This window comes from Apis florea, unplaced genomic scaffold, assembly GCF_048593485.1.
Source record: "Apis florea isolate Af1SG1 unplaced genomic scaffold, ASM4859348v1 contig_24_pilon, whole genome shotgun sequence".
In the NCBI taxonomy this organism is placed as follows: Eukaryota; Metazoa; Arthropoda; class Insecta; order Hymenoptera; family Apidae; genus Apis; species Apis florea.
This window is the reverse complement of record NW_028256597.1, coordinates 677,731-693,366: the sequence shown is the minus strand read 5'-3', so window position 1 is coordinate 693,366 and position 15,636 is coordinate 677,731. Positions and strand designations below refer to the sequence as shown.

Genomic DNA, 15,636 nt, shown 5'->3' with positions numbered 1-15,636 from the left:
TTAATGAGTTTTAGAATTTTTTTCATTTTATGAAAGATCATTTTTATCGATAAATAAAATCTATATTGATCTGTCAGTGGCAATTAACATCTTATAAATTCTATAATAAATGATTCTTAGAATTCGTAATACTTATGCTCGTACAATTAATACAATTAAATATTTTTAATTCATTGCATCCACTTTACTGCGTATCGTTGTATCTTGCTAACATTGAAGATCAAACGTTACGATGACTAACAATCGCAACAATTATTTTTCAATTTTTATTGAAATATTTACATCACCGAGAGGAAAATAAAGTTTAAGAAATGAAATTTGGAATAAATTTTGTTTAATATAACAAGTAGGAACAAATTGAATTTCCGCTTGGTAGCGTATTTAAATATGGTGCGCAATCAATTTCGAAACTTTAAAAGATGAACAGAAGGGGTGGCAAAAGGTGGGTGTGAGTTATATCGTGACTGTTTTGATGGATTAATTCGCGAACCGAATGGAAGGCTGCAAAGACCGACTTCGGCACTGTTGAATTCGTTTCATTTTCTTTTTTTTTTTATTTAGGCAAAAAGTTATTAAAAAACGACTCACCGATATATCGATTTCTTGAATTCAATTATTGCTGCCTAATAATTGTATAGAATTATCAGAGTATCGGATGATACGACATTTACAACTTATCGTTATAGATAGTAATTCGAGAAGTGTGCAAAAACTTCAGTTTCGATTAATGATTTTATTATAGATATTTATATGTATAGATATTTTTTTCATTTTTTAAACTTTTTAATTAAAAGAAAGCAACTTGAAATAACGATATTTGAACTGCAATGGTCGTGTAAAATTTTTTTTTTTTTTTTCATTTTCAATGATTTCCAATTAAACTTGAAATTGTTTATTAATATCGATACTAGAAACGATAAAAGGTTTAAAAGGTTTCTTTTCGTGCAATTAAATTGCTACTTCGATCGATAATCGTTTGTTTCGTTTGATAAAGTATACTTTATAGTTTCAAAATATAATAAACATATATTAAATTTGAAGAAGATTACCTCTACGATTATTAGATTGCTTCGAATCATTATTCGCAACTTATACACCTGACAAACATTAAATCAAACGTGAAATCCGAGGAAGAAAAGAGAATAAGTTATCCGTGTCAAGTTTGTGCCTTTGAAACGAGTTGACGAGTCACAAGTCCCTTTTGAAGAATCTCGTACCCTTATGGGGCCCTATAGACATCGATTCCCGACCATGTGTGCCTTAGTCACGGTGGCATATGGCTAAGTCATGAAGCCACTAGGTGGTCCTCGGTATATTACTCTACCTGTCGCCATTCTTGCCTTTCGGGGGATTGAGCTCATGGCTATTTGTATGACAACAAGAGCTGTTTTTCAACTGCCCTATGTCAGTCATTGATAACCTGCAATTACTATAAACTCAATTACTATGTTTACGGGTACCTGCGATCGCGTTCATTTCTGTTCAAAGCTATTTTGAACTAGTCACAAAGTATAAATTCGTAATGAGATGTAATTTACATTATTTAAACATTTGAAAATTTTTAAACATGCAATTTTTCGAATGATTGAATTTCATTCTGAACAAATATTATGTATGTATATAGTGAAACATGATTGGAAACATAAATATTAATTATACTTTTATGTAATATAATGTTCCATGATTGCATAAAGATGTATAAAATTGTGTGTAAAAATTAAAATCGATTATATAGCGTGGTAGTTTAAGAAATTCTATCATTAGAACACTTGTCAACTGGGGGTATAGCTCAGTGGTAGAGCATTCGACTGCAGATCGAGAGGTCCCCGGTTCAAACCCGGGTGCCCCCTTCTCTCCTTTTTTTTTTCTTTTTTATTTTATACATTTTTATATTTTATATTTTTGACATTATCTGTCAATTTCTCAAAATATTTATAAATATCCTGGTTTAACGTATCACTTTATTTTTTTCAATTTTGATTCTTCGTGATTGATCAGTATCATTTTAAACTTGCAAAACGCTTATTCCTTATTTTAAATTACATATATGTATATAGATATATGCTAAAATTATTGAAGAGCATCATTAATATTTATAAAACTAAATGAAAATTAAGAAAACAATATATATCGTAATTCAAAATATATTATAATATATTAATAAGGCAAAATTTAAGGATAGTGATAAAATAATTAAGCATACGAGTGAAGAACGAAAGAGTACGATCTCTATCATTTTTTCTTTTTTTTTTTTTTTTGAAAAAAAAACTTCAAAGAATAAGAGATGTTACCAGAATGCATCGTCATAAGGACAAAAGGATCGTTAATCAATTCAGAGGGCTTCTAACCGCACTAGATGAATGTTTGGAGCAAGAACCACCTGCTCCAGCACTAAACGTTAAATCCGTAAGATCCTGGAAATATTCGACGAAATCCATGAAATGCCCGCAGTGCTCCGAATGATCAGGCCAATTGGCCGATTGCCAAATGAAATGTATATCCGGCATAAGTCTCTCCATTTGACCCGTTTGTCGTATTTACGTTCGTATGCTCTCCTGTATTGCTTTACATACTCGTCACCATATACTATATCTACATTCTATATGTACATCCTGTACATGTAGATGTACGTAGTAGCATATCATTCGCATAATATACGCGCAATAATGTATTATACACAATATGTATGATAATGGTCATAATATATATTAACTAATTTATTTCTTTCTTGCAACGTAACTTATAACAATTCGATAACAATCGACATGAATGGATCTGACAAGTGGCTGTAATCTTTGATAACAGTAATAACGTAAATCATTATCACGAACAATACAGTATTAAGCAATAAAATAAAAAAAAAACATTCAAAGTAATTATTTCTTCAAATTAACGTTAACTATTTTAACTTTGAACATTGTGAAAAATAGAAAATTTTTGAAATTTTCGCGATAACTTTTTTTTTTTTCTTTTTTTTTTTGATAAAAATACTTGGAAAAATTGAAAAATTTTTTGAAACCGAGATGGTGCGAGATTTTTTTCCATACTTTCGTATCAAGTTGATCCTCGATCAACCTACTTTACTTTCCATCCTCGATAATGTATCAGGATATCATTGCAATGTGTACGCGTTTCTGCGTAAGTCAAATGACAGATGGGACCGCGCTAATCCTCCATTATCGTCGGCAATGATCAGCCCTGCATCGAATACAATACTTTCGATTCACGGGGCTTAGGGATCCACCCCGTGGCTGGTTCGCTCGTTCACGAGCAGTCAATCGCTATAGATCGATCTAGCCATTCTAATTTAACGAGCGATATGTTGGGAAAAAAAAGCATCGATTCGTGTAATTTTATGGTCAGGTGTTTCTCGTTTCTTTTTTTTTTTTTTTTCCACTCCACTTTGTCATTCTCGTTTCAATTTACGATCAAATGAAGCAAAGAACATTTGAAATAAAATTGGAAAATTTCCATTATTATTATTGTTACTTGGCTTCAATTATTCCGATCATAATTTAATTCGAGTATTTATTATATTTGTAAATTCGCAACCCCCACACGCGCGATCGTATAGCATGGCGTACAACATGGAAGACCAATGCAAACAGTGGCTTACCACGTGCGATAGGTTCAAAGAGCAGGATCCTTGCTTCCAACCACCAGCAAGGCGGTAACAAAGGGTCTTCGTCCCTGAGGGGTTTCTGCGTTTTGTCCTCGGAGGATTGTCAGTCTCACCCCAGCCAATATTCAAGGGCTGAGCGTTTAAATTATTCATAAACAGTCGAGTGATTTGTAGAATATAACTTACTATTATGCGCTATAACGTCCCCGCTGTATTCGATTTCATCTAGACTGCGAGTATCGTAAAATCTAACACTTTGTCGCGTCTTATTTATGCAAAATATGAAAAAGAAAAAGCGATAGCTGCGTGCATTTTTGATGAATCGAATAATGTTTTAATGTTCAAGTAATCAACAGATTTTTAGATACGCACGTTGAAATTTTCGAGCGATATCATTTGGATTTTATGAAAAAAATTAACTCGGTTTAAAACGCATCGAGAATATAAGAGAAAATTACGTTCGCGCCGAAAGAATTATAGACGACGCTAATTTAATTTTCCCTCGTTTCCTTACGGCTCTTTGTTCAGAGGGAATCCAAGATGGGAACCAATTCAGAATTCTGCTGACCAAAGGTAACGCGAAAGAGGAAAGTTTCCCGAAAGCAAAAAGGAATGCGCGATATAAAAGTTTGCTGCGGACCGTTGTTTCCGAATTGCCGAATCTCAAACTCTATTCGAGCAAATACCGATCGCCATTCAGTTTCATCGTAAAATTAAAATTTCACTATCGCGAATATTTTTACCGCGTTTACAAGGAAATTAAATTAAATTGAAAAATCGACTCTCTCTCTCTCTCTCGTAAGAAATAATTCGATTACTAATAAATGAGCGTACTTATTTTCGTTTCATCGTCAATCGATACGCCGCTCTTTTCCAGTAACCCCCTTTCTCGCGAGGAGGAATGTATCTCGCTATATCTGTGACATTCTATCAGTTAAACCACCCCACGCTGCGCGGTGATCTAATTTAATTGACACCCTAATAGCGAGCCTGCACGACCGTTAGAGTTCCGGGTGGCTCGAGGAGAAGGATGAAAATATAAGGGTGGTTAGCCGGGAGATGCATGGGGCGAAGACAATTGAATTTCATGGGGGTTTGCCCGCTTAACCAGCTAATTGGTTTGTTCATGTTACTCCAAGTAACGTGTTACTAACTCCATCCGACGTGCTCTACTTTTTTTTATTTATTTTTCTTTCTTCTTCTTCTTCTTCCTCCCTCCTTTTATCCCGAAAGACGCAAAGTTTCGATCTCGCGGGAGAACAGAAACAGGATACGTGTAATATTTGGATCGTGAATTAATTTTCAACGTTGGATAATTTTTTATCCAACGCGATGAGTAAAGGTAAACACGTGTATATCGATATTCGCGTATTTTCTATTTCTATATTCGTGTATTCGCGTAACGTTTAGACAAACGGGGTTATAAATATGGAGGCTGAAATATAAATAGAAATTGCAAATTACCCCGAATCGAGGTTCGCTATGTTTTCGCAGAGAGGGAAGTAAATGAATTCCTGGCCGCGCTATTCCGCAAGCCACTAAGAAGAGGAAACTGTGCCCCTTTATGGCACTTTCATGAAGTGAATATTTAACTTTACGTCTTGCGGGTTAAAAATGCTGACCCGCCGGCAGAGGTTTAAAAAGTTGGCGAAGTACCGAGATAAAAGATAACGGTTGATAAAACTTGCTCAAAGTTCCGCGACAGACTTTGTGGCATTCGCGTTAGGCGCGTCGAAATTACACCGTATTCTTCCAATTAAAAAGTTTTTCTCGCTCTTTTTATAACCAATCATCGAGAGCTTCCCACCACGATTCCCCGCACATACACACATTATCGCACGGATATTTTCGGATCATCGAATGTCTACGTGTATTCCAATCCCAGTTTCGGAGCAAAATTTTCCACACGGCATATTATATATAAAGATCCATCAAAGAAAACAAAATTAACTTGTAACAACGTTGTTTATAGTATTTATTTATTCGCAAAAAAAAAAAAAAAGAAAAAAAGAAAGAGATACATTTTTCGAGAAGGCGTTGTTTCGTATAACCAAAAAGTTGGTACACTGGCGATTTTTTTTATCGTGTCTTGATATCAAATAAAGAAGTAGAAAAAAGAAATAAAATATTTGGTTACAAAAAACCCAAAGGCCCCGGAGGGATTCGAACCCTCGATCTCCTGTTTACTAGACAGGCGCTTTAACCAACTAAGCCACGGCGCCGTTGAAACGTGCTGAAATATTTATATATTTTAAATCCCTAAATCGATAATTTGCAAATAACGTTAGATACACGTATATATAGGGCAATCTAGAAACATTATTCACGAACGATCGTAAAGTTTTTATAACGGTGAAAAGAAAATACGCGTCCGCAATTTATCAATCGTGATTCACCTCCATTCCCTCGTATGAAAAATACACATAACCCGTAATCATTTAATACGAAATATATAATACGCGTGTATAATCATCTCCATGTTCGCCATGTTTCGTTTCTTCGATTTGAAACCGCCTCTTTTGTGAATGGTTAACGAGAAGTTGTAATCAAGGTTTCTCGACGCACATCAAAAGATTTCCTCGCGATTGGCTCGGAAGAAACGGATTAAAGACGTAGCTCCGGGCGATATTTCCTTTTCCACGAGTTATCTCTCTCTCTTTCTGCCGTTTACTTTCGTTAACGGCTAATAATCCGTTGGAACCAGATTGCTCGTGCTCCGACTCATTAATTTCTCATTGATTTAAACATTGATCGAAACTCTATCCGCCTCAAGTTTTTCGATGCGTTAAATCCGGATTCCCTCCGGATCTTGAATATGGCAAGCGAATCTTGCACCGAATCGGCGTTCTTGGACATGGAAATCGAGCCGTACAGCTCGATTAAATAAATATCTTGGCGAAGGGGAGGGAGGATAAAAAGGAAAGGGCTGCGAACAGGATCTAGGAGAATCAGTATGGTAGACTGATATGGTAGGTGTTGCCGCGGGAAAAGAGAAGAGGGACCAAGAGAATCGAGAAATATAGCAAGGAGATGGATGTGTGGATAAAGAGTAGACGGGGGAGACGAGAAGGCAGAGAGAAAGAGAGTATCGGCCCGCTCCTCGTAAATTCTCGCGAATGGCTTCAAGTAAAATATAGAGGTGGCTACGTTCCGCATATGTCATTCCTGCTCTTTCTCGCTCACTTTACGAATACTCGCGGACGATCACGTACAGACGGATGCGTTTCAACCCAGTGCTTCTCAAACTTACGAGTTTTTACGAGTTAAAATCGGTGCTAGCGTTCGGTATACGCGATCGCTCGAACCCTGAGGATCGTGTCGAGCCGAGGAATTTTTTGAAATTTTAGGAAAATTCTGAAAATTCATTGTTTTCTTGAAATGTTGTAATTGCGAGGAAAATTGCGATTCAGATTTCATCGGCGAAAGTTCGGTTCTCTTACGAAAAATCCACTCGATTCCTCGATGCTGAAATCGATATTAAATAATTCCTCCAGCTCAGGAATAGAATTTCATCGCGAGGCGGTATATCGCGAGGATCGATCGAAGCAATTAATACCAATTTTACCTTGCACGGGAGGAGAATATTCCTTTCCTTTCGTTCGTGAGAAAAATTGATCGTTCTCTTTCGAATTTTACGAAACGCTCTATTTACCGGTTTGAGAAACGCTGTTCCAACTTACATAAACGGTGGTGGTGGCGGTGCATAGGCGGTGGGTGGAGAAGGAAAGAAAGAGAAAGGGCGAAAGAGCGAAGAGCAAATCGTGGGGACATTTCACACGCGAGAGAGCACATGCTCGAGCCCAGTAACTACGAGGTACATTGGAAAGGACAGAACAAGATGTGTGCCCGATGAAAGTACATTTTCCGGTTGTGTACCGGCGCCGGTGATACGTACGATTCTTCTTTTCCATTTTATTTTTCCAGACGATCCGAGCTTTTGACATTTTCATTCCACTTTTCTACCTTGTTTTTTTTTTTTTCTCCTCTTTCTTTTTCTCTCTTGCGCCAATCGTAATAAAACGATTGATTGGCGTTCTTTGGAAAGTTTGGAGGAATACTTGGAGCGCGTACATAGATATATTGAACTTGCTTTATTTATTCGCTTATGAAATCTACGATAGTTTCGATGCGAAAAGAAATTCGAGCAAAAGTTTTTATTCTTTCAAGTAGAAATTATTCCCGATATCGTATATCGAACGGAATGGTAGGGAATGGTGTTCGAAACGTGTCGAGATGATCCATGAAGTAGATCCAGGAAAAAAGTAGAACAGAAAAAAAAGAAAAAGAAAGGAACGATCGCGACGAAATAAAACTTGGAAATGAGAGACTGGCCAGGCTGCGATATCAGTTTCCGCGAAACCGAATAATTTTTCCCTTCGGTTTGAGGAAAATAACGGGAAATATCGTTCTTTGGAGGCGAGACCCGATCCTCCGGCGATCCGCCGGTGCCGATGCGAGGAGAGTGAGAAACTGGAAGAGAGAAAAAAAAGAGAGAGAGAGAGAGAGAAAACAAGCATAGTAAGCTCGAAAAGCTCGAACAGCTCGAAAAGCTCGAAAAGCCCGAAAGAGAGTGTCACGTTTCCATGGAAACCTGGTGGGGCAACTCCGCCTCTGGACTTGTCGGTTCGATATCCTCTCGTCTGCTCCCTCGCTCCAACGTCAACGTGTTCCACATTTTTCCAACCCGGCCTCGCCAAGCATTTTCCTCGCTGGTTCAACGGAGAGAGAGAGAGAGAGAGAGAGAGAGAGAGAGAGAGAGAGAGAGAGGAAGAAAAGAGGAGTCACCGATGGCGGAGCGGCGATCTGAAAAAAACCTCTTTTTTCCACCGAGACGCTTCGATACTTTCGAGTCGTTTTCCACCAGGACCCTCGCCACCTACCACTTTCGCGCTCATAACCCAATTCCCATTCCTCGCCACCTTACGTTCCGTTCGCTATTTCGAGTGAATGAAACGGGAACGAAGAATGGATCCGATTCGTCGGTTCATCCCCAATATTTTTTAAAACGAGCCACCGTTAAATTTCTTAAACCAATCAATCGCCCCTCTCTCGTGTCGTGTAATCACGTTTAAACTTCTCCAACAATGTTTTTTTAAATCTTCGAACTAGATGTTCGAGTTAGAATTTTCGCGAGACGAAGGTCGATTCGTCGAATCGTTCGGGCGAAAGCGTGGATTAAGCGCGAAAAATAAATAGATTCGTGGTCGTGAAATTTGGTGGGGGGATAAGTCGTGGCGCGCGCGAAACGTGGTAAAAGGTAACGTTGGCGATATCTCGGCTGGACGTGACTGGTTGATGTCAGTCCGAGGTCGAGGAACGTAGGTTTAATTTCGTTGAGTGCATCCAACGGGTGATCCGACCGGTCGACGCTATACCCACCCGCGATACGGGTCTATTCGGGAAACGTGTGTGCATGTAAGTCGTTATGCGCGCGCGCGCGCGTGCATTCCAGCGATGGCCACTCGCGATCCCCCTCCCCTCCTCCTTTCCAAACCAAATCCGCACGAGATTCGCGCAACGTTTACGAAAACGAAGATAAGCCAGCACGTGACTTCTCTCGCCTTCTCCCAAGAATCGAGGATAAGAAGATACCTGTGATGGAGGCCAGAAGATTTATTTGGATTACATTTTTTAGGTTCAAGTCTAGAGTTGGCGCGATATTATCTTTTAAGACGATGAAAAGATACTACATCTCGTCAATTTCGTAACGAGAATTTCTAATTCTTCGCGATCTATTCTCCACGAATTCGAGAAATATCGTCGAGAATCTGCCGCGAATCTCGCGCAATTTCTCTCTCTCTCTCTCTCTCTCTCTCTCGCGGGTGTAAACATCGAAAGATGGGAAAGGGACACGACGTTTGACGACGTTATTATTCGATTCCTTTTCCATTCGATTCGGTAGCCGCAAATCATCGCGAAATCTCGTGGCAGGACACGAAGTCGGGGTTCCTGGCACGAGGGAGACGGGCCGCGGCGCAAGCGTGGCAACATCGATACCCCACCAGAGAGTTTCCCCCCTTTTGGGCGCGAGACGGCGGTTCGCTCGGTGGCGGGCGTGGATGGTAGGGTGGAAACCTCTCCTCCGGCAGGCCGATGCGCACACAGTTTCACCCAACGTTCCGAGCCACCTCCACCTTCCCACGCGTCCCTCCAAGTCCCTCCGGCTCCCTCCACCCTTCCGATCCTCCGCGTCCGAGCCAGGAACCCCGCGAAACCGGCTCCATAGTGCCGCGCTACCCGCTAATCAAATCGCACATCCTCGCGACCAGACGCGCGTTTCTCTCCTATATTCTTTCTCTCCTCCGATTAATCCACGCGTCGCGCTGCTCTCTTCTTTACCATCACCGTGGTTACAGTGTGAATCGAGCAAGAGAGAGAGAGAGAGAGAGAGAGATGATTCTCGAGATGGATCGGACGCAGGGTCGAGGATCGCGTGGAAAACGGAGGTTGGAAAAAGTAAACGGATCGAAGGTTTAAAAAGGCGGAACATGGTGGAGTGGAGAGGAGGAGAAGGAAAGGTTGGCGTGTAAAAGTGGAGCGCCTTTTACGGGCGCGCCGTCTCCGCGGGAGATCGTAAAAGGACAAGGCGGCGAGAGATTAAGATTCGGGGTCGAAACGGTCGAGGCGGACGGAATTCGAGGGATCGGTAAGAAAAATCGGCGGCGGAGAGAGAGATCGAGGGAAGAAAGTCATTGTCGAGTGGACAGAGCGGGGGATAATCATCGGTGTGTCGGGTGAATGGAGCGGAGCGGACGAGGAGGCGGAGACGGGTCCGGGGGAAAAAAAGGAAAGGAGAGCGTGGCAGGACGAAAATCCCGATTGAACGGGCGTGGAATTCGCCGTTTCTTACAGGCCGCGACGCGAATCCGCCTCGGAATCGGCGCACGAAAACAAGACGAGCGAGTGGTCCCAAACCTATCGCTGCTACGCTCGGTTTTTCTCCCTATCGGCATTCGGGATTTACATTCGGGTCCGGTCACGATTTCCATCGACACGCGTGTAAAAACCGCGCACGGCCGCTGATCAAAGGCGAACGGCCGAGATAGACGCCAACGGATTAGAGAGGATAGAGGAACTATACTCGCGATCAGCGAAACTATCCTCCTATCTTGTGATCTTTGTCGTTCCGCGTCACCTCGTCCTCGTGAACGTGGTGGAAAGGAAAGGGAAGATAGACCTCGTCTACCCCGTTGAATTTCGATTGGAACGCGAGGAATAAGAAAGGTTGTGTAGCCTTTAGAGGTGGATTATCATTTGGCCGCATAAATCCGTTCGTAATATATGGGATCGATTCGGAGAAGGGAGGAATCGAGAGAGATCGGAAGGAGGATCTTTTGGATGGATCTCTACATCGTCGTCCTCTCTCTCTCTCTCTCTCTCTCTCTCACGATGCGATCGAACCGTTTATCTTATGCACTTTGTAACCGATTGTGAAATTGTCGGCCGGCGTGAATAACGAAATAGGAAAGATAATCGGCGTGCGTGGTGGTAATCGAGGAGAGGTTCGCGCGCGTAATTTCACGAGGAGTTGTGTAAAAAGTGGTGGCGCCGTTGGAAACACGGGCTATAGCTAAGGTTATGGTCGAGATAAACCGGGACTCGTGGACGAGCCGATAAGCGACGTGGACCGTCGCTCCGCGAGGGACGGCTGGCTTCGGCCCGCTTGGACCGAAGTCGAAACTCGAGCTGCTCTCTAGTCCGTTCCGATCCCCCGCCTCGAGACGACCGCGCGTGCAAAATTTCCTCCTCTTTCGCGCGACACTTTTTCTCGCGAGGAAAATTCTTCTCTCGCCAATTCTCCGCGACTCTTTCCACAACTTTCCGTTTCAGGAAGAGATCACTTTCTCTGTGAGGAAATGGAACGCTACGAGAAACGACGACGACGACGACGACGAAGACGACGATGAGCGAGACGAGAACGCGTGAATGAGACTTCCCTCTCCCGTTTCTACAGCAAATAACGGAAACTCGTTATTTATCAACAAGCCATTCGTTCACAACCTCGCCCTCTCCAACCAACTCTCTTTACAAACCACGTTTGTAAACATCGGTAAGAAGCGTTCGGTTTGGGGATACGAACGATACGAGAGAGAAACGAAAGTGATCGTTGGTGATCACAGTTACGGGAGAGATGAGTTGAACCGAGGAGCAAGAGGCTCGCTCTCTCCCGTTGCCGGACAAAGTCATCGGAAGGTGAGAGAAGTAAGAGGCTCTCGACGATCGATCGATCTGCGTCTCTGCTCCGCGACAACGGCGACGAGATTAGGAAGGAACTTTGGACGATCGAGCGATAAAAAGGCGTGGAAAAGCCGATCGGGCGGAGTCGCGCAATATCCGGAACGGAAAGCGCGAGTGGCACGCGCGTGGTAAACTCTTGGAAAGTGGAAAGTGAAAAACGTCGAGGAGTCTCGCGTTGATCGATGCTGAAGGATAGTAGACGTCCCTCGTGACGCGTTGTTGCATCGAAACGTTGTTGTTGTTGTTGTTGTTGTTGTTGTTGTTCCCGCGACTTATTCCCCCCTCCCCGATTTATACTGGAGCTGTACTTGCCGTACGCACCACTGCCGGGGGGTGGCGGGATCCTCCCGGCGGTGAGCAGCGGGCCCGGCTCGGGCGGGTGTCGTCCCGTGCTGCTGGGTGGCGTCGATCTGTCCATGTCGGCGGCGGTGCAACCGGTCGCCACGCTACCCGCGCTGCCGAGTTCCGGCCCGCCGCCGCCGCCGCCGCACAATCCTCTCCACCATACGGGCGGGGGGCTGGCGTTGGGCTCGGCGCCGGTCATGATGCCGCGGCCGCCGACCACCGTTATGCCACCCCTGGGCCCCTCCTTGCCGCCCCCGCACCAGGACGCCGCCGATTTGGCCGAGGCTGCCCCCAACCAGGACGTCCTCCTGGCCCTCCTCGCCAGGAACAAGAACTTGGAAGGTAAGGATTCTTTCTTCTCGCCACCATCCTCGTCGTGCTCTTTCCAATCGAGGTGGATGGTCGAGCGTTGTGTGTTGCTGCGTTTCGAACAATCGTATCTTTTCGATATCACGAATCTCGGTCAATCTTTCGTCCACAGAGATTGGACGAGTTTCGCGAACCGTTCGACGCACACACGGTTTTCGAGTTACGAATTTGTTATTTATTTTTGCTTACGTCGCTATCCGTAACACGTGCTGCGTTATTATCATCTTCTTTGCGATTCCTCGCGGAAGGAGGTTGAGTTAGGCAACGATGCCTGTGGAGAGTTTGTCGCGGTCCCGATTCGAAGAAACGACGGAAATTGTAGAACGTTGTTGTTGTATAATCGGAATATTACAGATTGTTCGACTATCTGCTCGAAATAAACTATCGAAATTCGTGAAATAGCGTAACGTGTTTCTTAAAATTGTGCAACCGTGTCGACTTATGCAATTTTTAACACGATGTTGGAAGAATTATTACGATCGTTTAGTCTTATTAGAAAATTATTACAAATTGTTATCGTGGAGGAAATGTCGCAATTTTTTCGTAATTTTATAGAAACGTTTAGTTTAGATAAGAGGTTTTAGTAACCTAATAGTTCAGTCGCTATCGCGAGTTCTTGTAATATCGGGTCAAGTTAAAATTTTTGTGCTGTATTACGCGAACAGTAGCGCGATAAGAATGCTCGATCCGAATATTCGATAAGATTAATGTCCAGCTTGAGAACGAATGATCGTTACATTTGGGCCACCTTTGTATCGATCTCGAAATATCCGGTTTTTTTCCTTTATCGAGAAATTTTTCAATTCCTCGAACAGATATCTCGAAAGTATATTCGGTGTTCCTTTGAGATCCTAAAGAAAGGAAAGAACTTTGTTATTTGATTCACGAGAATGTGTGGTTTGCGCTTTTGCTGCGTATCTAATATTTAAATCCACTAATATCGGATGAGTAAATATTAAATAAGATTTCGTGTCGGATAGATGTATTTTTTACGATCATAGTTATTCTTCGCCCTAATTCTTTAAACTTTTCTCCTGCATCTTTTGCACTTGCTCCGCAAAGCAAGTTATCGCGTGTATTATTTATGCGGTCGATTTCGGTGAGTCGAAGAAGGCCGAAGATTTCTTCAATTATGAATGCAACCTATTCAGAGATTCCTTCGTTTCATCGCTACGTCCACAAGTATCCACGTTTTCCAATTCCCAAATAATTTATTACCGAACAATTTGAAAATTAGTTACGTTAAATATTTCGCGCACCATTAATACAATAATAATAATAATAATAATAATAATATCGTATCTTCGAATTAATCACTTTCTTGCTTCCGATATCAAGTTTCAGTTGGAAAAGTATGGAACAATTTTTGCGATATTATTTTTATCGAATCTTAAAGAAAAGGTCTGCCTCGAAATGCCTCTGAAATTGTATTCATGAATGTTTTCGAAGGAAAATCTCTCTCTCTTTCTCTCGAGATTTATAATCCCATTATACCTTTAAGCTACATTTAAATCTGGAGAGATTTAAATAGGTTTTTTGACAAATTTCTTCGAATAATCGTTTTTCCATTTTTATTTTCTTTTCGATATAAACAAATTCGAGATCGGCGAAACGATCAACGGTCAAGTCGATGGAACGTTTCTTGACGAAGGGATAGGTGTCGGAACTAGTTTGGCGGGCCCCGCGTAAAGGTTTTGTTAAAAGGGCGCGGTGAGGGTGGTGGATATTTTAATAAGGTAAGTGCTGCAAGGCCGGTTGCTATGCCATTGGGGCGGTTTAATCATGTAATGTGTTCGGAGGCTCGGCCACCCCACAATCAATACGGTATTGCTTCGAGCACGATAGCGAATGTGCTTAAATCTAAACCTAAATCTAAACTTAGGCCCAAACAGCGGAACGACCTAAACGCCTGTGCACGCCTGTCGTTAGCCTTCTCCAGCCTTCTCTTGCGCCGAAGTCGCGTTCATTCGCGTTTTCTTTTTTTTTTTTTTTCCACGATTCGAATAAATAATAACCGCGACAAATAATTATTCCATCGAAAATCCTGCAAAAATACGCGAAAGAAGACGGTTTGGCCAGGAAGACGAAAGTGGCGAAAGTGGCGCACCGACAAAGAGTGGAAAGGTCCAATGAGGTTGTCAAGCATCCCTCGAGTAAATAGTAACCATAGGAAACGGAGGTATTCGCGGCGAATGGCAGTCGGATGGATGCCAGGGGTGAAAAGAAAATGGCGGCTGGTTAGAGGGCGCGTGGCGTTCGCGCGCGGAGGAGGGGGTGAGAGTCGGCGGGAAAATGAGGATGAAGAAGGAGCGACGTATCCTTCCCTCCTTGAAGAATCTTGTCTTCGCTTTAAGAATCTCGTCGAGGCTGATGCGCGCGCGCGCGTGTGTGTGTGTGCACGTCTTTTTCGTTTGCAGTCAAAGCCGATGATTGGAAGATTTGGAAGATCGAGAGAGCTTTCCCTCTAAAGGGAAGGTTTTCCTTTCGCTTTTCGCCACTTTTTTCTGATCGATGCCTGGACGAGATTTGGAAAATCGTTTGGAAAATATTACAGAAAATGAGGATGGTGTAATTGTCGGTGGAAGGGATGAAAAGGAAAGGGAACGGAGAACGTAGAGGGAATACGAAGTGACGATGGTCGAGGGAAAGGGACGTTAATGGTGGTTTCACCGCGCATCGATTAGAAGCGGTGAGGAGGCGAACGGTAAATTTTCCGACGTAATAAAAAGTTGGCCGCTCCTTTTTCTTCTCTTCGTATAAAAGGAAGGAAGAGCGTTTTCCCACCTACATTTCTCTGCCGGCGAAATGGTGGCGGGCCGGCGAGAAGGGAATTGCTTTCCAAGTCGAAAGTTTTCTGCGGTGGCGGTGGTGGTCTTTCCTATTTTTTTATGGCATCGCCGCACATCTCCGCCCGTGGAAATCCACGGAGAGCGAAGCCCCCCCGGCGGCGCTCTCTATCCCACCCTTTCATTCCTCCCTCCCTCTTCGTTTTCTCCTCACGACTTCGCCTCCCTCCCCGAGTGACCACTCAGCGTGATACATCGGCCCGGTAACGTCGTTAA

The 15,636-nt window shown here is 42.8% G+C and overlaps 1 protein-coding gene and 2 non-coding genes across 3 annotated transcripts in view; 2 read left to right on the top strand and 1 right to left on the bottom strand.

Annotated features, from left to right (window-relative positions):
• Window positions 1–1,778: 1,778 nt before the first annotated feature.
• On the top strand, window positions 1,779–1,850 carry TRNAC-GCA (transfer RNA cysteine (anticodon GCA)). The gene has a single exon. It is a non-coding gene; the product is annotated as a tRNA-Cys (tRNA).
• Window positions 1,851–5,770: 3,920 nt separating this feature from the next.
• Window positions 5,771–5,844, bottom strand: TRNAT-AGU (transfer RNA threonine (anticodon AGU)). Its single transcript has one exon. It is a non-coding gene; the product is annotated as a tRNA-Thr (tRNA).
• A 6,432-nt stretch (window positions 5,845–12,276) lies between these two features.
• The window catches only part of Lim3 (Lim3 homeobox protein), a 34,390-nt gene continuing 31,030 nt past the window's right edge, over window positions 12,277–15,636 (top strand). The window contains exon 1 of the mRNA XM_012488265.2: window positions 12,277–12,547. Within this exon, the coding sequence (XP_012343719.2) occupies window positions 12,277–12,547 (271 nt within the window). The remainder of the gene's footprint in view (window positions 12,548–15,636) is intronic.